At 38.9% G+C, this 26,685-nt stretch overlaps 1 protein-coding gene across 1 annotated transcript in view; it reads left to right on the top strand.

Annotated features, from left to right (window-relative positions):
* The window catches only part of zfpm2a (zinc finger protein, FOG family member 2a), a 165,952-nt gene that overhangs the window by 69,603 nt on the left and 69,664 nt on the right, over positions 1 to 26,685 (top strand). Inside the window, exon 5 of the mRNA XM_033999001.3 lies at positions 11,065 to 11,189. Coding sequence (XP_033854892.3) covers positions 11,065 to 11,189 — 125 coding nt within the window. The remainder of the gene's footprint in view (positions 1 to 11,064; positions 11,190 to 26,685) is intronic.

Raw genomic sequence — 26,685 nt, 5'->3', positions numbered from 1 at the left:
TCGTTCAAGGCACTATACAAAAATAAAGATTGATTGATTGATTGATTGGTTGGTTGTACCTGTAGGTACAGTACTGTGCAAAAGTTTTAGGCAGGTGTGAAAAAATGCTGTAAAGTAAGAATGCTTTCAAAAATAGACATGTTAATAGTTTATATTTATCAATTAACAAAATGCAAAGTGAGTGAACAGAAGAAAAATCTACATCAAATCAATATTTGGTGTGACCACCCTTTGCCTTCAAAACAGCATCAATTCTTCTAGGTACACTTGCACACAGTTTTTGAAGGAACTCGGCAGGTAGGTTGGCCCAAACATCTTGGAGAACTAACCACAGTTCTTCTGTGGATTTAGGCAGCCTCAGTTGCTTCTCTCTCTTCATGTAATCCCAGACAGACTCGATGATGTTGAGATCAGGGATCTGTGGGGGTCATACCATCACTTCCAGGACTCCTTGTTCTTCTTTACGCTGAAGATAGTTCTTAATGACTTTCGCTGTATGTTTGGGGTCGTTGTCATGCTGCAGAATAAATTTGGGGCCAATCAGATGCCTCCCTGATGGTATTGCATGATGGATAAGTATCTGCCTGTACTTCTCAGCATTGAGGAGACCATTAATTCTGACCAAATCCCCAACTCCATTTGCAGAAATGCAGCCCCAAACTTGCAAGGAACCTCCACCATGCTTCACTGTTGCCTGCAGACACTCATTCGTGTACCGCTCTCCAGCCCTTCGGCGAACAAACTGCCTTCTGCTACAGCCAAATATTTCAAATTTTGACTCATCAGTCCAGAGCACCTGCTGCCATTTTTCTGCACTCCAGTTCCTGTGTTTTCGTGCATAGTTGAGTCGCTTGGCCTTGTTTCCACGTCGGAGGTATGGCTTTTTGGCCGCAAGTCTTCCATGAAGGCCACTTCTGACCAGACTTCTCCGGACAGTAGATGGGTGTACCAGGGTCCCACTGTTTTCTGCCAATTCTGAGCTGATGGCACTGCTGGACATCTTCCGATTGCGAAGGGAACTAAGCATGATGTGTCTTTCATCTGCTGCAGTAAGTTTCCTTGGTTGACCACTGCGTCTATGGTCCTCAACGTTGCCTGTTTCTTTGTGCTTCTTCAAAAGAGCTTTGACAGCACATCTGGAAACCCCTGTCTGCCTTGAAATTTCTGCCTGGGAGAGACCTTGCTGATGCAGTATAACTACTTTGTGTCTTGTTGCTGTGCTCAGTCTTGCCATGGTGTATGACTTTTGACAGTAAACTGTCTTCAGCAACCTCACCTTGTTAGCTGAGTTTGGCTGTTCCTCACCCAGTTTTATTCCTCCTACACAGCTGTTTCTGTTTCAGTTAATGATTGTGTTTCAACCTACATATTGAATTGATGATCATTAGCACCTGTTTGGTATAATTGTTTAATCATACACCTGACTATATGCCTACAAAATCCCTGACTTTGTGCAAGTGTACCTAGAAGAATTGATGCTGTTTTGAAGGCAAAGGGTGGTCACACCAAATATGGATTTGATTTAGATTTTTCTTCTGTTCACTCACTTTGCATTTAGTTAATTGATAAATATAATCTATTAACATGTCTATTTTTGAAAGCATTCTTACTTTACAGCATTTTTTCACACCTGCCTAAAACTTTTGCACAGTACTGTATGTAAATTCTAAAAGGTATTGACGATGTCAACCCAGGGGACTTTTTCAACCTGAATAAAGAAACAAGGACCAGGGGTCACAAATGGAGATTAGATAAAGGGGCATTCGAACAGAAAACAGGAGGCACTTTTTTACACAGAGAATTGTGAGGGTCTGGAACCAACTCCCCAGTAATGTTGTTGAAGCTGACACCCTGGGATCCTTCAAGAAGCTGCTTGATGAGATTCTGGGATCAATAAGCTACTAACAACCAAACAAGCAAGATGGGCCGAATGGCCTCCTCTCATTTGTAAATGTTCTTATGTTCTTAATTTGACAAAAGTGACACTGAGAGCTAAAGCAAGCTTTAGGTGACTTTCATTTACACTGTGTTTATTTTTATATAATTGGGTGAACACAAACCTCGCATTTTACGTTCACTTAAACATGTACAAAGTGAACATATTTTTTTTTTATACAATATTAAACTAACTAGAATTACTACAGCCACATTACTTAGATCACTTATCTCTGTGTAGTTATGTCAGGTACTATAACCCAAAGCTGTTTTTTGTTTTTCTTTAATATTAAGTGACTTTTGATTAAAAACCTACTCAAATGCAACCGTGCTAAATCAAAAAGAATAATTATTTATTGTGTATGCAGTACAAAATAAAAAAAAGAAAATGGAAAAAGAAACCAAACCTGTTCTCTGTCTCTGTTGCACAAACTTGGCTGGTTTTCTTATTTAACAACATGAATGCTTATTTCATAAAAACAAGCAGCGAGCTGTTTGAAAGAAGTAAATACTGTATGTTATTACACTATTTTAAACAAATTATTATGTTGCCTGCGATCTTTAACTTTTAATTAAATATTCTTACTTTTCAGTTTCAAATATATTTAGGCAACACAGTAAAGTTGTGGCTGACTAGCGCCTTAGAATTTATTCAGAACTGTGATTCCTGAATGTAGTGATATAAAGGGGGGGGGGGTTTGGGGGGCACTGCATCCTTGCCTTCTGTTGCTCCTTCATTAATCCTTTTTAGCAAGATGCCAGATGCAAAATCTAACAAAGAAAAAATAAATAATGCAGTGACCTCCAGAACATTTAAAAAAAGGTATCTGTCTGCAAAGTATAATTTCTGTTATGTTTATACATGTGTTTGACTCTGCAACTGTTTTGATGCTACCATGTTGGTTGAGAGCTTGTCTTAATACTGGTGAAAGGGTGAAATACCCATTTGCAATCTCGTTGTTTGGGAGATTATTGTATAATTCATTATAGTATTATGGGGTGAGGTTGCTCATACATCTCCATTATCTCTTTGTTGAAAGTTGATTTACTCTACAGCAGCATGTCACCCCAGTTTGACAACAGGCACCTTCTGTATCAGAGGTTAGTAAGTTGGGATGCTGTGACCTTCCTGGCTCAAGATTTAGGTTTAGCTGAATTATCATTCCATCTCCAGGCATTTAAAAATACTCCTGAAACTGGATGATTTAACCAGCTTTTACGCTGTTCACATCAGAACTGGATGAAAAAAGCTTAATCCATCTTATCTGTTGACTGTCAAACTGCTCAGACTAAAACCTACTCACAAAAGACTAGGTCAGACAGGAAACATTCCAGTTAAGTAAAGTTAGAAATCTGGTAATGGACTGTGCTTGCAGGGACAGAAACATGTTACTGTGATGTATGTGTGGTGAGGTAGTATGTAGCACAACACAGACAATGCAAAAATGCTTTGGTTGCATTTTTTCAAATCAAGCCTACAGTAGAATACAAGGATAACAAAACATCTGTACCTTCATTTAGTCTATTTTCCCTGTCATATTATATTAACATTTTAAGTTAATTACAGTTTATCAAAGTAGAACTGAATAACTTTTTAGTACTGGTTACTGATTAATATTGTTAAAAAAAATAATAATTATAATATTTAATCATGTAAGGATAAATCATGTAAGGATAAAATTAATTAACAGTAACCACAGGTAGTCCTGGAGTGCTTTGTTTTTTAAGGTGGTTATAGTGTCTATTTTTATTGAGAAATTATATTTTTTGACAAATGAATAACAAATACTGGTACAGATTTAATATTTATTTGGATTCATTGGAAATATCCTCTTACAAAGTTAGTACTGAAGCAGGGCAGCAGTGTGGAGCAGTGGTTAGGGCTCTGGACTCTTGACCGGAGGGTTGTGGGTTCAATCCCCAGTGGGGGACACTGCTGTTGTACCCTTGAGCAAGGTACTTTACCTAGATTGCTCCAGTAAAAACCCAACTGTATAAATGAGGAATTGTATGTAAAAATAATGTGATATCTTGTAACAATTGTAAGTCGCCCTGGATAAGGGCGTCTGCTAAGAAATAAATAATAATAATAATAATAAAATACTGCAATATTTAGATAGTTATTTTGCATAATGCAACTGTATGTTTGCACCTCACAAATTTTATTTGCTTTCACAATTTCCAAAATGATTGTTTCAACTATATATATACAAACACACAGTGAATACTTAAAAAAATTAAATAAAATAAAAAAATCTGGTCTGAAAACAATTCTTGTGACGGTTTGCAATCACACTAACAGCCCAATTTCATCAGGGTTTCGATTTCTGTTTGGCAGTCTCTGTTGATTTAGTCAGAGTTACAATTAACCTTAACATACTTTTAACTGATTTCCCTGTGTCCATTGTCTGGGAACAAGGCTGACCTGCAGATTGAATAAGCACCCTTAACACACGTTATGGTTGCCTGGAAACTTTGGGCTGAAAGATTGTCAACTTTCTTTCAGAGCTCAAAATGGAGATTGAGCCTCACAGAGAGCTTTAGTCTGGGAAGAGAAAAAAAAGGTCCTGTGTTTTAGATAATAGTGGAGCTCTGGGTTATAAATGATGCATTTTGTTCACTTAGACTTGATAATGGCAGCAGGGGGGAAAAGTTCATCGCTCTCTTATCAAAGCACAGTGACATTTCTCCTTCAGTTGTATCACATATCTCCTTTAAAGCTGTAGCGCCTTTTGTTTGAAGATACATTTGATTTGACTTTATATATAGCTGTATATGGTACATGCTTACAGTAATTTATCACATACTGTGGTCCTGTAGCCTGTGTTTCCACAGTGAAATGTTAAAAATGTTACTTCTATATAACATATACAACTTTATATAAATATTGGGATAGATGCACACATTTAAAATGCTTGGTTTATGATATATTATTACAAATTTTGAAAAGGCTATTTATGGATCTTTGGTTTGGTTCTCATTGTAAGAAAAACAACCCCATTTACAGTTACACACCTTTTTTTTTTTTGACGGAATTAGAGACCCTGGGGTACATTCTTCTATGTGACAGGCTGTTTTGTGTTTGTCTTACCAGAAGACCATTGTTGTGTGTGTGTTTCATTTTCCACAATAAATAATTGGTACCCTTCACAAAACTTATTCACTAAACCAATTTACGATTGGGTCACAAAGGGTTGATAAGTGAGGACGACAGCCCTGGACTCCTCTGGCAGTGACTGCTTGATGTTTCACTACTGTGTGCTGCTTACAAACTTGAAAGGGTTTAGCAATTTTATATCAAAGGTTTAATCTGAGTGAAATCTAGGCCGATGTTAAAGCTATCAAATTGAAGAAATACAAATGGATGTAAGTAGCCGTGTAAATCCCACACAATTTGTGAAATATGTAATTAAGTCCACAAAACAAATATAACTGTAACTTATCATTGTAATATCATTTGAAGGAAGGTAAGTTGTATAGTTGTATAAATATGTATTTATTTAATCAGGAGATTTACCCATTGAGACTGAGGCCTTGTTTACAAGGGAGTCCTGGAATATAAAAAAGACAATTGCAATGTATAAAAAAAACAATTACAATGTGCAAACAACACAATTCAAATATGTGTGGTTCAAACTTAATCAGCAGCATACAAAGATCTAAGAATAATATAAATAAGACATATCTATTTGTTAATGTGGGCTGAGGGAGAAGCATTGGCAGGAGTTTCTAAGCGATTCCCTAATATGATCTTTAAATCCAGAGAAAGAAAGATTATCAAATTCCAATCTTCATACTATGATGGAAACAGTTCCATGTCTTTGGGAGTTGGTATGCAAAAGATAATTCTCCCAAACATGCTGAACCCTTGGAACAGGCAAATTAACAGAATCCTGAAAGCATTAATTCCTGTGTCTTTGTTCTTATAATTTGTGTTCAACTTACAAGGACTGTCATAGCAATAGTTATGTTCAGTCATATTAAAGAAAATATGAATTTCGTTATCCTCCTAACCATAACAAAAAACAAACAGATGCCAACAAGAAGCATCATTGCGCTATCTGAGGAGGATCTCCACACAAAGGGACATTCATTGGGCTGCCAAGTATCTGTGGAGAGCAGGAACAGACCCCAGAGTCCAGTGACAGATGATGATCTTATCGAAAAACCCCTCTTCAGTCACATCATCAGATTTCTCTTGCCAAGTCTGTGGCATTTCAGCAGTGGATACACTCGCAGTGGAAATTAACAGGGATAACATTTATAAAATCCGTATGTGTCCCACTGTCTTACATTCCTCCCTTCTTGTATTATGTCTTGCATTAAAAAGTCATAACACACTGTTTTCATACTGTGTGCACAAATATAGGGTTCTGCAAAGCAGGATAACATAAACATACTGTGGTTCGCTCACCAGATTTGATTGACATTCAAAGGATGTGGAATACCATCTTTGGCATTTTCCACAGGAAATTGGTCAATTGGATATTGTAGTGAATGTAGCTAGGTGACTGTCTGTGAACGACCTAATGGTCTTAGTTAAAAATGTGCCTGTACAGTTCATCAGAAGATAAATACTTGCATTCGGATACACCAGAGAACTCCTGGAAATTCTCAAGTGGTCTGTGTGGTTGGTATAACTATGGTTCAATGCCATGAATGAAATCACTAGAATATAGCTTTGACTTTTGTAGCACTGGGAGGTAAATAAATATAGTGTAGAGCATCCAGTGCATCATATAGATATATATATATATATATATATATATATATATATATATATTGTAAAGGAGACGCTCGCTACACAGGCTGTCTCAGGCTCTTTTCCCTTTAAATTGACCCAAACACAGGAACTTGAAATTCTTTTTTCCAGCGCGGTTGCGCTAATTTTCTTTATTTTTAGACACATACACAAAAAGAAACAAATACAAACAAAAACCTAGCTCCACTCTGGAGTGCTAACTAACTTACAGGAACACCCTGTCTAACCCGGGACAGCTAAGCTGTTTCCCCGTCCTTACAAGAACACAGCAAAAAATCGTACACACAGTACCTTTTCCCTTTTAACGACACACAGTCGGGCTCTTCACACAGCAGCAGCCCTGAGCAGACTGACTGCTCTCCTTAAGTACCCTGCACCTGGCTCTAATTTACAATGATAGCCAGGTGCAGGGGATAATTAACAAAAATTAACAATTAAATTAGGGTTTTTCAGCCCATGTCCTTCTGGGAGGTGTAGTCCTGTTTTCACCCCAGACTACACTATCTTACACTTCCTCCCCCATGTGTGAAACACACCGGCCATTCTACGGCCACCTCCCCCCCTAAAACACAACCACCCACCCTCAAGTCCAAAGATTGCCATCTTCTCCCGATCCTTCGGGTGGGCTTGAGGATGGGTTAATTCCTCCGGCGCTTCAGGGTAGGGACGACGACCTGGCGATGAGGGACCCAGACAGGGTGACTGGGGCAAAAGCTGTGCAGGCCGGTGAGCTGTCGGGAGCAGCAGCAGGCAGAGGCTTGAGGCTTGGCCACAGTGCAGCGATGTCTGAGCCGCCAGGTCGAGTACAGCAACAGGCAGGGGGAGCCTAAGTGACGTCTGCCGATTGCGCCACGACGTCTGGGGCTTCAGGGTGAGTGGAGCAGGGGACCAGGTGAGAGACTGTGCCTGGTGGTGCTCTGGACTGATCTTCAGGCCCAACAGCTGGAGGTCCGGGCACTCTGACCAGGTGTCCAGGAGCACAGGTTGCTGGACCGCACTGTTTTGTGGCGGACAAGCTCTCAGGGGTGGAGGTTGAGGCTGTGGTGGCAGTACAGACCTCACCTCCTCCCCCTTGTCTGAAGCCAGTGGTTCTGGAGATGGTAATGGCTCCACTTCTTCTGGCTCCGGGAAGGACTCCTCCTCCTGCTCTGGACATAGCACCAGCTCCTCTGGTGCAGGAGACCGCAGGGCTTCTCTCTCCAACTTCCATCTCTGAAGCAGCAGCTCCAGCTCGTTCGGCTCTCGTTCCGGCAGCCCCCTCTCCAGTCTCCATTTCTTGTTCTGCTCCATTTGAGCCGCAGTGTTTTTATTTATTTGATCAATTAACTCTTTTAAATCCATTTTACTGTGTTTTGAGCCAGAAGGGCACTTCTGACACCATATGTAAAGGAGACGCTCGCTACACAGGCTGTCTCAGGCTCTTTTCCCTTTAAATTGACCCAAACACAGGAACTTGAAATTCTTTTTTCCAGCGCGGTTGCGCTAATTTTCTTTATTTTTAGACACATACACAAAAAGAAACAAATACAAACAAAAACCTAGCTCCACTCTGGAGTGCTAACTAACTTACAGGAACACCCTGTCTAACCCGGGACAGCTAAGCTGTTTCCCCGTCCTTACAAGAACACAGCAAAAAATCGTACACACAGTACCTTTTCCCTTTTAACGACACACAGTCGGGCTCTTCACACAGCAGCAGCCCTGAGCAGACTGACTGCTCTCCTTAAGTACCCTGCACCTGGCTCTAATTTACAATGATAGCCAGGTGCAGGGGATAATTAACAAAAATTAACAATTAAATTAGGGTTTTTCAGCCCATGTCCTTCTGGGAGGTGTAGTCCTGTTTTCACCCCAGACTACACTATCTTACAATATATATATATATATAGCAATTTACTTTTTTTGCATCTGTGAGCGAAAACTGTTGACATTGAGGTGCCAGCTGGTGTGGTTGGTGTTGTGATTGCCCTTGGAACAGAACTAGAACACCGTGATTCACTAAGGCCCCCACACTCGTCCAGTGGAAATTACTTTTGATAGCTTCAAACTGGGCTACATGTGAACTCAGATACAAGAGGCAAAGGCTGATCAATGGACAAACAGAATAAATCAAGCAGTTTCGTGCACAGTGGGTGTGTTTTTGCTATAAACTCACCAGCTGTGCTTGAATTTCTTCATCACAGAGAAAGTATGCTGTGGAGATCAGGACATTTCCAGTTCAGAAGTTTACCAAAACTGGCTCATTACATAAGCTTATTTAGAATTGTGATGTAGTCAATAGAAACAATTTCAGTTTACAAAACAACCTGCAGTATAAAGGCCATTGCACACTGGATCTGTTCCGTCATTTAGCATCCGTCATCCGAAAACGTTGTGTGTCAGTCCATTGCACACTAGATGCATTAATATCGTACTTCAGAGCGCTGGTTTGTAGTGGAGGTTTTGTAGTAAATATACCTAGTTAATAAATACAATTCTGTTGTATATAACTGTGAACACAAAAAAATGTTAAATGTAGTATAAACTTAATGATCAGCAAACGCTGATGGAAGTTAAAACTTTTGCTAATTATTACGTTTCTACTAGATCTACAGTAATGTTGTTACGCAATACATAATAAAAATTAAAAAAAAAACATGATATTACACAACATATATAAAAGTTGGGAAGCTAGTAATGAGCTACCGAAAATACTTTACAACAATAACCTTCTACTACTCTCTGTGCATGGAACCAGAAATTTCATCACTTTCATGTACTACCCTTCTTTTTTGACTTAAGCCCTGACCGCTCTTGCCATGTCACGCTTCTTTCTCTGATATGTGTCTCCAGGTTAGGCCATTGTTTCTTTACTTCCTCGACTACAATTGAAATAAAAAAGTATATGCTTGTAATAACCTATATTGCACAAAATCCACGTGTTTATGTATGCTATCAGTTCATAATTTCATGTTTTATAATACATATCATTCATGCTCAAGTCCGCGGCAGTGTCTTTCCATATGTGTTCTTTTTTTACAAAGACTTTGTTGGATTGATCATAAAGTAATATTTGTTTGGCAGCACACACAATTAGATTTTCCATTTTGTTCAGGGAACTGCAAGAACCCACGTGTCTTCCCAGTCGCTTTTCATTGGTCAATGTCATTTTTAACGCAGATCACTTGTTTCGACTCCAAAATTGACGCATCACTGTCGTACAACAATTATGGACTCATTGTGTAAGGTGCAATGGGGAATGCACATGATCATTTTTTTCTGTTTAGGCGCACGTTAAATTCAGATGTGTTATCTGTCGGATCCAGTGTGCAATGGCCTTTAGCCTCTTTATGGTTAAGGGGTTTCTAATATACATTTTAATATTTAAAATGCAAAATTGTAGATAAAAGGCTGCATCCTGGTACCTGTTATAAGAACATTTACAAGCGAGAGGAGGCCATTCGGCCCATCTTGCTCGTTTTGTTGTTAGTAGCTTCTTGATCACAGAATCTCATCAAGGAGCTTCTTGAAGAATCCCATGGTGTCTGCTTGAACAACATTACTGGGAAGTTGGTACTAGACTCTCACAATTCTCTGTGTAAAATAGTGCCTCCTATTTTCTGTTCTGAATGCCCCTTTATCTCCATTAGATAAAGGGGGGGTTATGCACAGTAAGTCACATTGTAGCTAGACCATTGGGGTGAGTTTGAACTAAAACACATGTGGTATACATACATATATCCCCAAAATATGATACTCTAAGTAACTCATGTTAATACCAAGTTTAATGACAAAACATGTGTGACGTGTGTTTTTAAAATAATAATAATAATAATATACTGTAGTATACTGAACTAGTAGTAATAACTTTATATCACTTGTAACTGAGGTTATAACAGAGTTACTGCATGCAAAGCTGCATAAAAATAACATTAAAGTTTGTGAGTTTAATCCCATTGCGCCTTTGTGTCACTGGTATTCCTACTCTGCAGCACTCACGGTTGTCAAGGCGACCATTTTGAAATAAATACTTGAAATCGATGTGACTTTCTCCAGATACAGTGTCATGACTTGGGGCCTATTATCATAACTGTTTGATTAATCACAGTCCTTAAAAAGTACACTAAATCTAAAAGATAAGATGGTATACTGAACTAATGGTGCTATCCTCTAGCAAAGCTAATTGGCGTCCAGAAATATTTACAGGGTGCATCATCATCAGAAATAAGTGCTCATTAAAAGTGAGATTTTGTGGTGAGCCTGTGGCTTACACATTGTAAAAACACACTTTCAGCAAAGTGTATCCATTTTTGCTTGTGTTTTTTGTCAGGTTCCCATGGTAACCATCTACTAGCTTCACATTTCTTTATTTATTTTTTTATTTTTAGGAGAGCTGGAAGTTTTCGAGAAAGATGGAGAACGCAGAATACACTGTCGGCAGCAGCTACCTGTTGGAACAACCTGGGGGCCTTTTGATGGCAAGATAGAAATGAGCACTGATAGCAATGCCTTGGTATGTTTTTTACATTGAAACTGAACTCTTTTTTGGTCCTTGTTTTGTGTATCTATGCATGTGTTTTATGCTACAGTACTCCAAACACGGATGCATTTTACCAGTTACTACTAATAGAGCTTGAGTTTGACTGTTGAATTAAAAAATTAATAAATTAAATGTATCAACTGATGAACTGCTCTACCCCAATGCTGCTAATTGTATTCACCCCTTTCTAAACTTCTTTTTTTAGTTTTCCATCATTATGCTGCTCCCATTTATTTATCTTTTCTGGTCTAATTATTTTAACAACTACTCCAAACAGTTTTGACCTGGCTACCCTAGTGGGTAAATCCTATAGGGTTTAATATTTAATTTTACTTGTGGATTAATTAAGAGATCCTTATTAAAAATGGTAACAAATCCTTCAGTTATCCTGTTAGGAAGTTTAAGGACTACTCTCTAAGGATTTCAGGACTTGCAGCCCTTGCGTAAGGATTATTTAAGCACTACCCTTTACAAAGATAAATGGTTGGTCCAAATTAAACAGCAATTCATTTCCTTTCATTTACTACCAATTTCACTCCTCCCTTGATTCTTGGAAGTTTCCAATTATTTTCAAACTCTGTCAATCTGACTGAATTTTCTGTTAAACCTGCAGTTTCAATGGGCTGCATTGCAGGCGGGTAGGTAATACTTTAGTTTAAAAATCCATTATACCCATTTTATAAAGCATGTATAAATGATGTTAAACACTGTAATAAGAACACAGCTACTTTATAACACACTATGGCGCTTTCCACAAGAATGTGTCATTTTAATTGTAATAAAATGTCCTCCCCTGTCAAAAATGATTAATATTATTAACCCTTAGCGGTCCATTTATTCAGCGCGTCTCAGACGCGTCAGGTCCAATTTATTTTCACACTCGCAGTTTATTTTAGACGCGCTGTTTAAAAATATTTTTTCTCACAGTAAAACAGGTTTAAAAGGCACTGCATATCAACAGGACACTCAGTACTGCATCTCCAGCCCCGCCCCACCCCTCGTTCGCTGTATTTTTCACATACCTCTTGATAGTAGTGAATACCGATAAATCATCTCCTGATCACTCGTTTTATCACCAAACTCCTCAGTAATGCGATCCAAGTCATTATTTTATTACTATAGCATCTAAAAAAAGCTCTGCAAATGTCTGTGATATTCTTTGAGCGCTGGATGCAGAAGCAGCTATCTTGTTTGTTTATGACCGTGTTATCTATGTGATGCCGGCGCTATCTGTATTCATGAGATACACCCCCTTTTTATTTTTTCTCCGGCTTCTCTCGGCTCCTATCGGCCATTGAATGGTTTTCTCGGCTTTTTTCGGAGAAAAAACGACTAGATACGTTTTTTACGTCTTTACGTCTCAGACAGGGTCCGACATTGGACCGGAAAGGGAAAATTGCAATTTTGGACCAGGTCCGACATAGGACCACAGAGGGTTAATAATACATGTGTAGATGTTTTATACATGGTACCATAAACTAAAATATGACTGGCAGCGCTGAGCTGGATGAACAGTGTTTCTTGGGCAGCAAGTCGCAAAGCTTTTTCACCAAAAATAGCATTTAGGCCAATTAAAGGTAGGATAATGACTTTAAAAAATAAGTGCTCCCTTAAGGACTCTTTAAGGACCTTTTCTTCAGGGCATCAGACAATGGGCAGTGCAGTATTACATGCTTCTTTTGTCTCTTGCTTTGACATGGCCCATAGGGTATGCTGTCAGTTTCTTCTGACCATCACTGTATAAAGATGAGAAAGTCCTCAATTGTGTGCATAACAACCCTGCAAGCTGGTATTAACTCTTACAACACTGCAGTGTTTCCATGTCTGGGAAAGATGCCTCCACTCAAAACTGACTACAAAAATAACTCTGCAAAACAGCAGAGCAGTAAACTAATCAAATATACAGCTATGGACAAAAGTTTTCCATCACCCAGAATTTTAAGATTGAGACATGATTTTAAAAATATATATGAACAGAATTTGGATATTTTATTTAACATCATGTAATCAAAGAAACTACAAAATTATATCACAAAAGTCTACCGGAAGCCATAATAGTATAATTTCATGTTAGATTTTCGAAATGTCACATTTTTCAATTTCTGTCAGTGTGGCAGGATGGCTTGCAGTGGTGAGGTGTGGTGACGTCACGGACCAGGAAGTAACAGAACCAAAACAACGGATGGGCGGGTGAAACTGAACGCAACGGCTAAATAACAAAATAAACTAACAAAATAAAATAAACAAAAACAAAAGATTTAAATAAACAACAAAACACAAAACAAAAAGGCGCGATGGCCAAACAAATAGAAACAAGTATATTTTTAAATATAGCAATTGTTTTTTTATATTCTCCTCGCTCTCTCTCCGCTCTCCCATACTCTCTACACTCAACAACCAACCCTGCAGCATGGACAGCTGCAGGTTCTTATACTCTGGCCGAGGGGTTAACTAGCTGTTAATTATCTTATTACCCCTCGGCCACAGTCTGCACGAGTTTGGTAAGGATGTGTGACTGTCAGCTAGTTAAATAATCAGTAGCTGATCAGTCACGCATCCTCACGGGTTTTAAATTACAAATAATAAGAAATACGCGGCGCTGTTATCCGCGCCACAAACAATAATACAAATAATAATAAATAGGGGCGGGACACTCCGCCACAGTCAGTTTCTCATTAAGTATATGGAAAACTATAAAGCGGTATGTAATATGTTAACATAACATTATTCAGCAGGTTCCATTCAACTTTATGAAGCAACATTTGTAAATTCTATAGGGTGATGTAAAACTTTTGCCAATACTGTACTATAATTGCATGCAAGCCTGTTTCTATTTCTTATTTCAGTATCAGAAACTAAAATTAGTGTAGTCGCACTTAACTTACTAATGAAAGAGTAACATCATACCAGGAACATAGATTTAAAGAAAAAAGGTGGGTTAACATTGTAGAAGCACGGCTAGTTTTTTGATGTATGTCAATCCAGTAGATATTTATATACAAGGTCAGTAAGTGGCAATGAAACAGTTAAGGTAGATATAACCCTTGGTCACTTTATTAGGCTGTGCTTTTCCCATAAGGGGACGCTGTTATTACGAAGTTTGACCTGAAGAAGCTATTAAATCTAGAGAGGGTTACTGTATTTTTCTTTTTAAATGTAGCGACAAAATTCACAAGGGAATAAATTACCTATCCACGAGTCAGTTTTCCAGTGACATTGGTGTGAGCCCAGCAGTCACACACATATATATATAAATATATAAAGTGTGATTTATATATATATATATAACATAGAGGAAATGTTTTTCATATATTATATATATATATATATATATATATATATATATATATATATATAGTAAATATGGACTGGAGAGGAGGTCTATAGTGGAAAATGATTGACCCAAGGGAAGACTATCGTTACCGACAGGGGGCTATAATGCCCGAAGCCACAGGCTAAGGACATTGAACCCTGGAGGTAACAATAGTCTTCCCGAGGGGCATTTCATTTTCGGGGAGGGTTGAGGTCGGCAGGGTAATCCTCGGTTCACCGCGCACCAGCGACTCCTGTGGCCGATAGGGCACCTGCGGGTCTGCTGTAGAAGCCACTCAGATCTGTGTTGTCCTCTGGCACTATGGGTCTGGTGGCTTCGCTGTAGAGCTGCAGTGCGAAAAAAGACAGCTTGGCAGGACACGTTTCGGAGGACACGTGTGTCTGCCACTGTTTCCCGAGGTGCGTGAACCGGGATAAAAATAATAATTGGGCATTCCAAATTGGGGGGAAAACTGGGATAAAAACCACTGGCAACGACTAAATTAAAAAAAAAAAAAGAATTAAAACGCAGTACAAAAAGCAAAAATCCCGAATTGAAGCTTATATTCAAAATCAATCTGACATGAATCATTTCAGAGCACCAAATCTTAATCCAACATTCAAGAATCCCAAATTGATCTTTTATTCCAAATCAACCCGACAAGAAAAGTTTGACACGAAAAGTTCATGGGAGCACCAAAAAAGTTATTTTTTCTTTTTGTTGTTGTTGTTGTTTTTTCTTTCATTCATTTTGCTTTGCCGCATAGTTCCTGAACAAGCCAAAAAACAGAGTGCTTTTTGACAACCTATGTTCACGACAGAGATATTCCTGCGTTACTACTTTTTTCAAACGATCAATATAGTTTCCAGCTTTGTTGCATTATAAAATGATTTTAGTTTTGGAGGCAGTTACACAGTACGCACTTTTTATTAACACAAGAGTTGACTTCACTGCGGAGGTGGCATCCGGTGCGTACAGACTGGGATGTTGACAGTGTGTGTTTATATTATCTTTTTTTTGGAGGGGGGGGGGGGGGGGGGGAGTCCAGGGGCCTGGTTCATTATAGCCGAAGGGCGTTCTAGCGAGGGGTGTACTGTGCATATTTAATATATGAATCAGTCAAGAAAATAGGTGAGGCAAGGTTGGATAGTAAATATGACTTTATATATTTTGTTTAAATATAGCTGATACAGCATAAGTAAATAAATAACATAACATAAATAACAGAAAATGTTTTTGAAGTGCATACCTCATAGCTGTCAAAGTTTTTTTTTTGGCGTACAGCTCGCCATGTGGTATGCTGACTGCTGCATATTAATCCAGTTTATGAGTTGAATTTGTTTGAATTTAAGAAAGTCAGAAAAGAGTGACAGTGACGTTTTACAGTGACAGTCACCATTTTAGTGTTTGGAGCGTCTTTCTTTTGTAGTTTTGTAATTCATTTTCTGTGAAATAGCAGAATCGCTATTCAGCTGCTTTTTCACATCTCCCCTGCACTCCTCACAACAAGAGAAAATGGCGTCCCTTTGAAAAGGGATGGGACTGACAGTGATGTGAACTAATCACATGACAGATGGAGACTATTGCCCGGTGGTGTAAGGATGTTAGGGCAATAGTTCAATCTAAATAACGTTTGGAAAACCTGTGTATGACCTGTTGCTTGTGTACAACTTACCTGTTTGGTTTCTGAAACCTGGATTTGCGTGAGTACCCGATTACTGTTAATGGACTTTTGGAACGGACAAAGAATTACGAGCATTGAACTATGGACTGAAGTAAAGATACAGGCGCTGTCCTGTTTAAACAATAATACTTGTGTGGTGTCCAGTGTGTTGTCCCTGTGGAATATGGTGATATTGGGGCTGTCACTCGATTAAAATTTTTGATTGGTTAATTTAATGGCATTAGTTGATCCATGCACACTTTTAATAAAGGTAACAATCGTATAGTAGCTATCCTGAATAGTAATACTTAAATCAATAGAATCTAAATATATATGTATGCCCAATGGGAATTTGGTCTTTTTAAAACCATTTTTATTATTATTTTAATTTTAGTAAATGTAACAAATGTTACCTTTCCGTCCTATTACCCTAATAAAACAGATTTAGGGACCTGATAACTCAGTAACATAAGCCCCAAGGGCCAGAGCAGCACAGTTCCATGTACTGTTTAACCACTTTGGGGTAACCCCTAAACAGCAAAATTATTAGCAACGCACAAACAAGGAAACAAAAACACTCCAAGATTTATAACTAAATCTACAGTTTATTATATTGGACAGGATAAATCACCACCCTGGATTTTACCACAGCTCTGGTTACAATGCACATGAGTAACTTTGCAGACACATGTTTGGCAATCATTTAAATCAACATAGATAAACATTTACAGTTCTAAATAATCCTTGTACAAAACAAAACAACAATCATGATTTTTACCCAGCTTTGACCCCTTTGTATATGAGCTTAAAACCACAGTGCCCTATCACTTCCGCATTTCTCTGTCAACCCAGAATGCACAATTAAATTAATCTGCGATCAAATCTTTAACAGATTAACCAGACTGATTAATCAACTAATCTGGACAGCCCTGTTAATCTGTTAATTTGGACATATCCTAGATGTCTATTTTTCTGATGAGTTAACAGTGATTACTAGACACACTTTTCATTGAGTGTGTTCGTTAGTGTCATTATCGACTTGGCTACCAGTTTTACCAACAGTAAATTATAATATTCATAAATGGCATATTTTAAAAACAGTGAAGGTTTAGTTTTGCCTAGGTTGCTTCTAAGGTTGTAACTACATTATATTTCATGTATAAGCCATTGTGACAGAGAAAGAATGATTCTTGGTGTTAGATCTCCCTCCTGACCTGTGAGGGCGCAGTGTAAAGGGAACAGAGTACCCTGGACTGGATGGCCTGACAATTCATTCCCAGGGTTTGGCTCAATCAGCCATCTAGAAAGGGGGCGGAGCTACGGTACATTAAATCATTGACCCGGAAGGGAAACGATGTGGCATCTGCGCATTGGAGAAGCGGGGTCATGGTTGACGGTATATAAGGGGACGTAGCGAAGTGATCTGTTCTTTGTGATGGTTATGCTAATACTGAAAGGACCTGTGTTATATAAAGAACACTGCACTACTTGTTCACCACTGTAAATTTTACTTTCACCACAAGCACTACAGCTCTCACTTGGATTGGTGACCGTGTTTGTGTTTTGTGTATTCATTGGATTATTGTTTATTGTTTACAGGACAGCAACCCTTCATTATTCATTGCGCAATACACATTGCAGTACATGCTGTGTATTGCCAGCCCTCCTATTTGTTTTCTGTTTGGTCATCAGACCCCTTGGATTTAAAAATAAACAGAAATCATATCACCCGTACTCTGTTGTCTGTCTTTTCATTGTTGGATTACTGCACCTGCACTGTACCTGCTCTGCACCTGCGCCCCACTTACCACTTTGCCACAGCCATCCACAAATTCTTACAAATGCAAAGAGTGTTTGTATGTATCCTGTAGCTCATTTAGGGGTACACATGCAGAGGGGTCAAGGTGGTAGACTATTGGAGGTTGGATGTGGTAGTTAAGGAATAAGTGACAGAGTTAAGTGACAGTGCAGATGTCCCTGTATTTTAATTATCTGAAGCTGAAGCTTCCTTATCTTTGAGTAAGATGCTCTTCATCTACTGGGACTGAGATCTGAATATGCTGAACACTGTCATAATGAGATGAGATCCTGTGCCAGCATCTGGAGGCACTGGAGCCTAAAGGGCTGGTTGAAAGTGCAGATTTTAGTTGCTCTACTAAACAAAAAAATCTGAGAAATTCAAAGGCATTGGCAAAGTCAAGTAGTTTAGATAAATATTTTGGCTAATGTCTAAAACACACTGATAAAGACATTAGCTGAAATGTTTATTAGATATAATAGCAGTGGGTTAATGTTATAATTTCTATTTCTTTGACTAGATATCCTTCATAGAAAAATGCTATTGTTAAGAAAAAAAACCTACTTACTTTTTCAGTGTTACCTGTAAAAGCTTCGCACCTCTCACGGGTTCGTGCCCCTTTAAAATTACGACCCACAACAACTGAAATGAAGTTTCAAGCGCGGTTGCGCTATTTTTAATGAACACAAAAATAAACAAACACACAAAACAAACCCTAACTCCGTTCGGAGCGCTTACTATACAAGTTTTTCCCTCACTAACTTGCAGGACGGCTAAGCCGTTTACCTGCCAACACCACCTACGCAGGTTTAACACAGCACACTTTTACCTTGCCTTACGACTGCCAGGAAGCAGAGCACTCCTGTCTGCCTCCTTCTCCTCAGCAGCCCCGAACAGACTGACTGCTCCTCTTTAAATACCCTGCACCTGGCTCTAATTTACAATAATAGCCAGGTGCAGGGGATCATTATTAATAAAACAATTAACAAACAATTAAATTAATCAATAACACAATTAGCAAATTAAATGAAACAATAAAGCAAACAACTATGCTTTTCACCTCCTCCCTGGGCTCCGGAAGCGGCGGCTCCTCCCCTCTGGGCTCCGGAAGCAGCGGCTCCTCCCCTCTGGGCTCCGGCAGCGGCAGCTCCTCCCCTCTGGGCTCCGGCAGCGGCAGCTCCCCCCCTCTGGGCTCTGGTAGCGGCAGCTCCCCCCCTCTGGGCTCTGGCAGCGGCAGCTCCTCCCCTCTGGGCTCTGGCAGCGGCAGCTCCTCCCCTCTGGGCTCTGGCAGCGGCAGCTCCTCCCCTCTGGGCTCCGGCAGCGGTGGCTCCTCCCCCTCTGGCTCGGGAGGTTGCGGAGCTCCGCTAGCCTGCTCCCATTCTTGGAGCAGCAGCTCCAATTCTGTTGGCTCCCTTCTCTTCTGCGGTGCCAACCCCATCTCTCTCCCCCATCTCTCAAGTTGCTCTCCCTGAGCAACGGCATTCTTGGTGATCTGCTCGATCATTTGTAACAAATCCATCTTCTCTGGGTCGTAGGGGCGCACACACTTTCTGCCACCATATGTGAAATCTTCGCACCTCTCACAGGTTCGTTCCCCTTTAAAATTACGACCCACAACAACTGAAATGAAGTTTCAAGCGCGGTTGCGCTATTTTTAATGAACACAAAAATAAACAAACACACAAAACAAACCCTAACTCCGTTCGGAGCGCTTACTATACAAGTTTTTCCCTCACTAACTTGCAGGACGGCTAAGCCGTTTACCTGCCAACACCACCTACGCAGGTTTAACACAGCACACTTTTACCTTGCCTTACGACTGCCAGGAAGCAGAGCACTCCTGTCTGCCTCCTTCTCCTCAGCAGCCCCGAACAGACTGACTGCTCCTCTTTAAATACCCTGCACCTGGCTCTAATTTACAATAATAGCCAGGTGCAGGGGATCATTATTAATAAAACAATTAACAAACAATTAAATTAAACAATAACACAATTAGCAAATTAAATTAAACAATAAAGCAAACAACCAAACAAAGGTACATTCTCTCGCAGGGAGGTTTTAACCCCCTCCCTGCTGTCTCACTCAACCTGCTATCTCACATACCTTATGAAAAAAAAGTTTTAAACACCACACTGACTATGTATCATTCATGTTTATTTTGCTGTCATGAGTGACCAAGATTACTAAAGGATATGAGGATAGCAAGAAGCCTAACCTGTGACTAATGAATCAAATGGGAGTCAGTATGTCCAGATATACTTTAACTTTGCCCTTTTGATGCAATTTGTCAAATTTCACAACCTGATTGTCCAGTTATTGGTTCTGATAAAATTACAGTACAAGTGCAGTGTAAGAAGAGTCTTATCCCACCGCCTTTGGCTGAATGTCAGTCTAACCTTTGAGTTACACTACTGAGGTTTGTAGGGTTTTGTGGCTAGCTACACTGAGATTACAATGCTGCACCTAGTACTTGTTTTAGGAAAAAGCATTTTAAGTTAGTGTAAATACAAAGTCTACAGTTACTTCACTGCTGTCAAAATGAACTCCTGTTAAACAAATACATTTCAGCAGAAAGGATTAATTTAACTAGCAATAAGCACAGGATCTAGTTCCCAGCTCCAGTGTGACTGGTGACCGGCGAACAAAGAGTTCCTAGAATTTCCATCTGGAAAACTGATAATACTTTACATAGACATTTTTTGTACTTGTGCTGTTGAGACAAACTGTCATTAAGTTATTTGAAATTAAAACTTTAAAAGCTTTCAAATCAAAGGCACTCTGATTCTGCTAATCTGTCAGATAGAACACTGCACATCATGGAGCTGGTCAATGCAATGCATATTCTGTACCTCATAGTCTCCCTTAAATTGTAAATGATCTATGACTAGGTGATTGAACCCGTGCCTATTAACCAAGTATGCTCAGACTACCCTTTGTTATGTCAAGTACAATAATAAAGCTTAGGTTGGGTTGGAGCATTTTGTAGCCAGACTGCTCTGGGATGTTCACTGACTGGCCTGGTTTGCGGGCTGACTGGCCCAAACCTTGTCTTCAGAAGTGTTTCTACTTGATATAGTTTCTTAAAGGTTTACCACAGAATGTGTTGAGTTTTTGAAGTTCTGGATAAGTCCAATGCATTTAACTGCATACTTTACAAATATGCCCCCTATAGCCTGTATATAAACCTTATGAATCATATACACATTACAAAATGAAGCCTGTCTGTGCAGGAGTAGCTTACATGCATTTAGATTTTAAGTACCAGATACCCAAAACACTCTCACTCTCTCTCTCTCTCTCTCTCTCTCTCTCTCTCTCTCTCTATATATATATATATATATATATATATATATATAATTAGTGTGCCCATAACTCACTGTGTTTCTGCCCCTGCAAAATATGTTTATTGTTAGCACGTAAACTTTATCAAGAGGTAGAGGATTTTTTTCTGCACTGAATATATTTTTCTTCTTGTCATTACTTCATTAATCAAGAGGAGGCATTCTGAAAAATGTTTTGTTTTGGTGGCTGCAATCTTTTTTTTTTTTTTTTTTTTAATTTTAATCTGCGCCCGTGGCAGGTTTTCCTTATGAAACGCAGCGCTAAGCAGCGGTATCAGAGCCCCATTGTTGCAGCCCCTGTCATCGCAAGGAGAGGGTGATGCAGGCCTGCACTCGCCTGATAAGCAAAAGAGGATTCAAAATGGCTGGATAGGAGAGTCAGTGTGACTTGAGAGTGGAACTATGGATGGTGTGCACACACACACACACAAACTGACACAGATAGGCACACACCGACATGCACATGTTGGCCTAAGCAGGCACTCACAAACTAGCTCATCAAGTACACTGATACACACACTCTCAAATAAATGACAAAAACGAAAGGTGACTTAATGGGAGGATTGGGTCCAAAAAGTTTGATAAGATAATATGGATTTTAAGTCTTACTGAAGAAGGTACATGTCCTTAGCATACTGTATCTCAGTCTCACTTGTAAGTCAGAAGATTTCAAAATACATTAGAAGATTGATTTTTTTCATCTTATACAAACATTTTTTTTTCCTTCTAAAAATGTAATTATTCTAGTAATTTCTAAGTAAATCTGTTTTAACAAAATCTTCAAAAATAGCTTCTGTATGTGCATGATTTAAGTTTTTATTTATTTGTTTTCCATAATCATGTTGAAAATATCTGTTTAACTCTAAGATGATGACCAGAAGCATATTTACTCCAGTCTTTAATTCACTATTTTGGAAATGAGAAAAACTAAATTTTATTAAACTATAAAGAAAGGTGTCTTAAGCACTTATTTGTGTCTTATTTTGCAGCATTATTATGAAACGAAATAAAAAAAATGTGTGCTCAAATAATATGTTTTTAAAATATGGGTTTATTCATCAGAATAGGGCCTTTAGATTTAATGGACAACCCACAACCCCTCTCTATACCCCACAACAAAAATGAATTAACAAGGGCCAAACCCAAGTATTTAACAAAATGTGAATATGTTAAAATGATATAATGCTGGTACATTTGTATCTCAGAGAAACTGGAGAGGAACAGGAAATTAAAACAAGGTAGAGGCAATCATCCAAATAAAGCTGAAGCACTAACGGATAGCGACATAGAACGCCTGTACAGCACTGAAACGCTACGTTTAAACTGTGCTTCTGAAACTCGTCTTCTTTAATATTAGCATCACATGGGGATCCATGTATTGTAAATTTAAAAAAAATAATAGATGGGCCTCTTCAGTGAGTTACAGGAAAACAATTCCATCTCGGGTTTCTGTGACAGTTTATAAATTTATATAAACTTATGGTGTCATACTGCAGTATTTTTATTAAGTTACTAAAGACAGGAATGTTAAATGCTATTATTCTCATAGTTTTGCTACCCCTGCACAGTTATAACGTTTTTTTTTTTTTTAAAGGGGTAAAGTGACATTAACTTTATTATTATTATAAATATTACAATTACTGTTAGTATTATTCAAATAAAACATGACATAGGCTACCTCAAATGTTGCTCGCTCCATCCAAAAATGAGCTTTAAATTCAGCATCGGTGTAGTAGGCTATATCACAACATTCTCAATGTAATTTTCTAACCTCACTGGACTATTTGAATTCACTGCTGTCACAGCCGCTAATGCTGCAATATTCGTTGCTGAGTATACTGTTATGTAGGCATGATGCTATCTATCTTACAGAAACTCCTGCAAAACTAACCCCATTGCAACTTTGTCTCGGCGGTTCTTTAGCCACAGTTACCACAGTGAACGCAGTCCCTTCTATGTACGGCCTGAAATGCTCCAATGACCATATCACAGCCAAACACTCCTGAACTCGTAGTAGTGGGTAGGAATCCTTCGTTGTTACACAGTTTAAGAGTCGACAGCCAAGCCAATAACTTCTGGACAATAACAACAGGCGAAGCCCAGGGACTTCTGGAAGGTTCAGTTATTCCTTTTTGGAGCATAAAGTCAATTTGTTTGTCAGTGATCTTTCTCTTCAGAGGGGATGTACGATAGGGCGGTGCATTAAAGGGTTTTCCTTCCCTAGTTTCGACTGAATGTTCCACTAAGCTAGTGCAGCCAAGTTCACCACTGAACAAGTGTTCAAATTCCATCACAGTTGTATACAGTTGTTTATGCTGTTGTGGATTAAGGTCAGACAACAGAACTTTTTTCTTTGAGTGTTGTCTGTGGGTAAGACAGACAGGCTATACTTCCATATTCCAACATTTCTGGGTCCTTATTTTTCTGGATTGCTTTTTTCCTGGGCACGACGAATGGCTGAACGTTGGCGTCGGTTGCCGAGGTATACAGTTCGAGATGTTGCATCAATGATCACTTTAGCTTCCTCAATAGTCCATGCCCAGTATAACTGATGAGCTAAGTCCAGGCATTGCAAGAAATCTTTGGTAGAATTTTTGTCCTTCAAATTTGATTGGCAGCCACACTATCCCTCAGCAGCTGAATGTCAGGAAAATGGTGTGGTTTAATTTTTCTTTCCCTGTTCCACAGGTGGTCATGGTTTCTAGGTTGATGGCAGAAACAGAAGCCCCAGTATCCAAAGTGCATTCAAATTTGTTTTGCTTGATCGGAACTGGAAAAATCTGTGGTGAGGTATAAGCAATAGTATCTCTGAATAAGCATCTCTGACATGCCTTATAGCAGCTGTCTGTGGTTCCTTCTGAATTGGAGGCTATGGTTGATTGTGGGAATAGGGTTGCCCCCATCTTATCTCTTCTTCCCCCTGAAGTTTCCCTGTTGTCCTTGCTGCGGAAAGAGTGCATATCATAATTGTCGGCTGTCATTTGTAACCAGTTGGACTGCATAGCTGGATGTCGCATGTGAAACTCATTTGCCTCTCCTGTACACGCTTTGCTCCCCCCTCTGGAAATGTCTTGGTGGACCATATCCCTGTCTTCCTCAGTTAGAAAAAGATTTACTTTCTGTTGGGACAGAGCTATGTACGGTCACATCTGGATGTTTGCATATGTAGCAATAGGTGTTTTGTGATCCCATGCATGTAGTTGGTTCCTGAGTATCCAGCTGATACTAACCACTGCAGACATATAAAGAGCAACTTTGTGTTTTTCATGTGTGTGCTGTCTAATGATTTATATTTGTTCAGCTTCTGAAGGTGACTTTTTCAATTTACAGAACATTTTTTACTGTGTGTAATGAATGTGGGAAGTGGTTAATTTAGCTTTTCCTTTACTTCTAGCCATCGTCTGGCATAATGTATTGTTTAGCTATGCAAAATGGATAAGATGCCCAATGTGCACATCTGTCTCCTAGCCAGTGAAGGCACCACTGTATTCTGGATGATGTAGGTACATGTCACGGGCAATAGATATCATTAGAAATCCCCAAGCATCCTCTTTCATTTGGTATATTGACTGTGTCCCTAACTCTTTCCGTTTTCGAGATACAGGCACTTGAACACACCTACCGATTTGCTGTGTGTCACAGCAATGGAGCACTGAATGAGGGGGTGGTAGAAAGTATGCATACGGGCATGCCTGACATCAATGGAAAGTGCAAAGCTTGCGCTTTTAAATGACGTTGAAACCGGAACACTATCTGTTGAAGCGACAGAGTAATAGGCAACATTCAACCAATGACAATGGTGCATCGCTCTTCAGTTAAACAAGGTGCGCAGTGCTGCAATTCTGCAGGAACGTTTGCAGAAAAAAAAATATTATATATATTTTTTATATATAAGCTTATCAGTTTATTCAGTCTGTGAACGTCTTTCTGTTATTTTCTCCAACAAGCAAAAAGTAAAAACAAGCAAAAAGTAAAAAAAAAATAATAATAAATTCTTCCGGTTTATTTATTTTCTTTTTGGAATTATTTTAAATGCTTTCTTGTTTATTATATTTTCTTGTTTATTATATTTCATTCTTAGTAAGCAATGCAAAGCAATTATTGAGTTCCGTTTCAATTTTTGTAAAATAAAATAAAAAACAAACAAACAAACAAAAAATACATGTTTTACTTATCTTTATAGCCAGTTGTCGTGGGTTTGTATGTTTGGGAAAAATCCAGTCACTTAGTCCAAGGTTCAGTTTTGTTTGGACGCCATTTGTAAGGTTTCTGAGTAACGCTGTGGGAAAGAGTACTTAACTGAATACACAGAAGTCCAGACTTTTCTGAAGGCCTCAGTTTATTTTGAATCACATACTTTGTTACCCCGTCCTTAAAATCGGGTACACAAGCCACAAATAGTCAATATATGTATAGTATCGTAAGAGTTTCCCGTCCGGTATTTGGTACCAACTATCTCCTGATATTCCTGTACAACTATCAACTGCGATGCCCTACTTGTTCAACTCTCTTCAATATATATTTATGCTCCCACAATTCATCTCTGTTGGGAGGTGGAGTTTGTTTTCAGTCTCTCCAGAGCCCCAAACCTTAAAGGTGCAGAGCTAGGATTACTATATAAGGGACCATTGCAGCAGTCAGACAATGCCATTGTTAAAATGAATACTGTATAGTTAGACAGGCTGGCAAGTTACGGGTGTCAAGATCCAATGAACACACAGCAGGTGAAAGTACTGCCTGTTATACTTACTTTATGTCTTGAATTTATTATAATGTTACAGACCTTCTCTGAATTTGTTCTGGTTAGTACTGTCTTTAACAGATTTTTTTTTTATTTTTCTTTATAAACCCGGTTGTTAAAACTGCAAGACATTACAGTGTTATTCTGTGTAACTTTATTCCACTTCACAGCTGAGTGGAAACCCAGTGTGAAACAATGAAGCCATTGGGTGTAAAACTGTAGCTTTCCCCAAACACTTCAATACATCTCATCCAAGTAAATTTATAGACAGTTTCAAATACTGTTGTACAGCAGCAACACCATGCAGTCTTTTTTTTCCCAGAGACGTTATCTTACTGTCAAGTTCTGCTATTCTGACATTCCTAGAAGCAAGCAACTTGAATAAGGCTATCAATCTCCAAGTCTTAACAATAATAGTAATAATAATCAGATTATACTACCCCACTATTTGGAAAAGATTTTTCAGGCAGGTATTTGAATCCAGAAAAAAATATATTTACAGTGCCTTGCAAAAGTATTCAGACCCCTGACCAATTCTCTCATATTACTGAATTACAAATGGTACATTGAAATTTCGTTCTGTTTGATATTTTATTTTAAAACACTGAAACTC

The sequence above is a fragment of the Acipenser ruthenus genome, chromosome 4 (genome assembly GCF_902713425.1).
Source record: "Acipenser ruthenus chromosome 4, fAciRut3.2 maternal haplotype, whole genome shotgun sequence".
Taxonomy (NCBI): domain Eukaryota; kingdom Metazoa; phylum Chordata; class Actinopteri; order Acipenseriformes; family Acipenseridae; genus Acipenser; species Acipenser ruthenus.
This window is presented reverse-complemented; position numbering and strand designations above follow the sequence as displayed.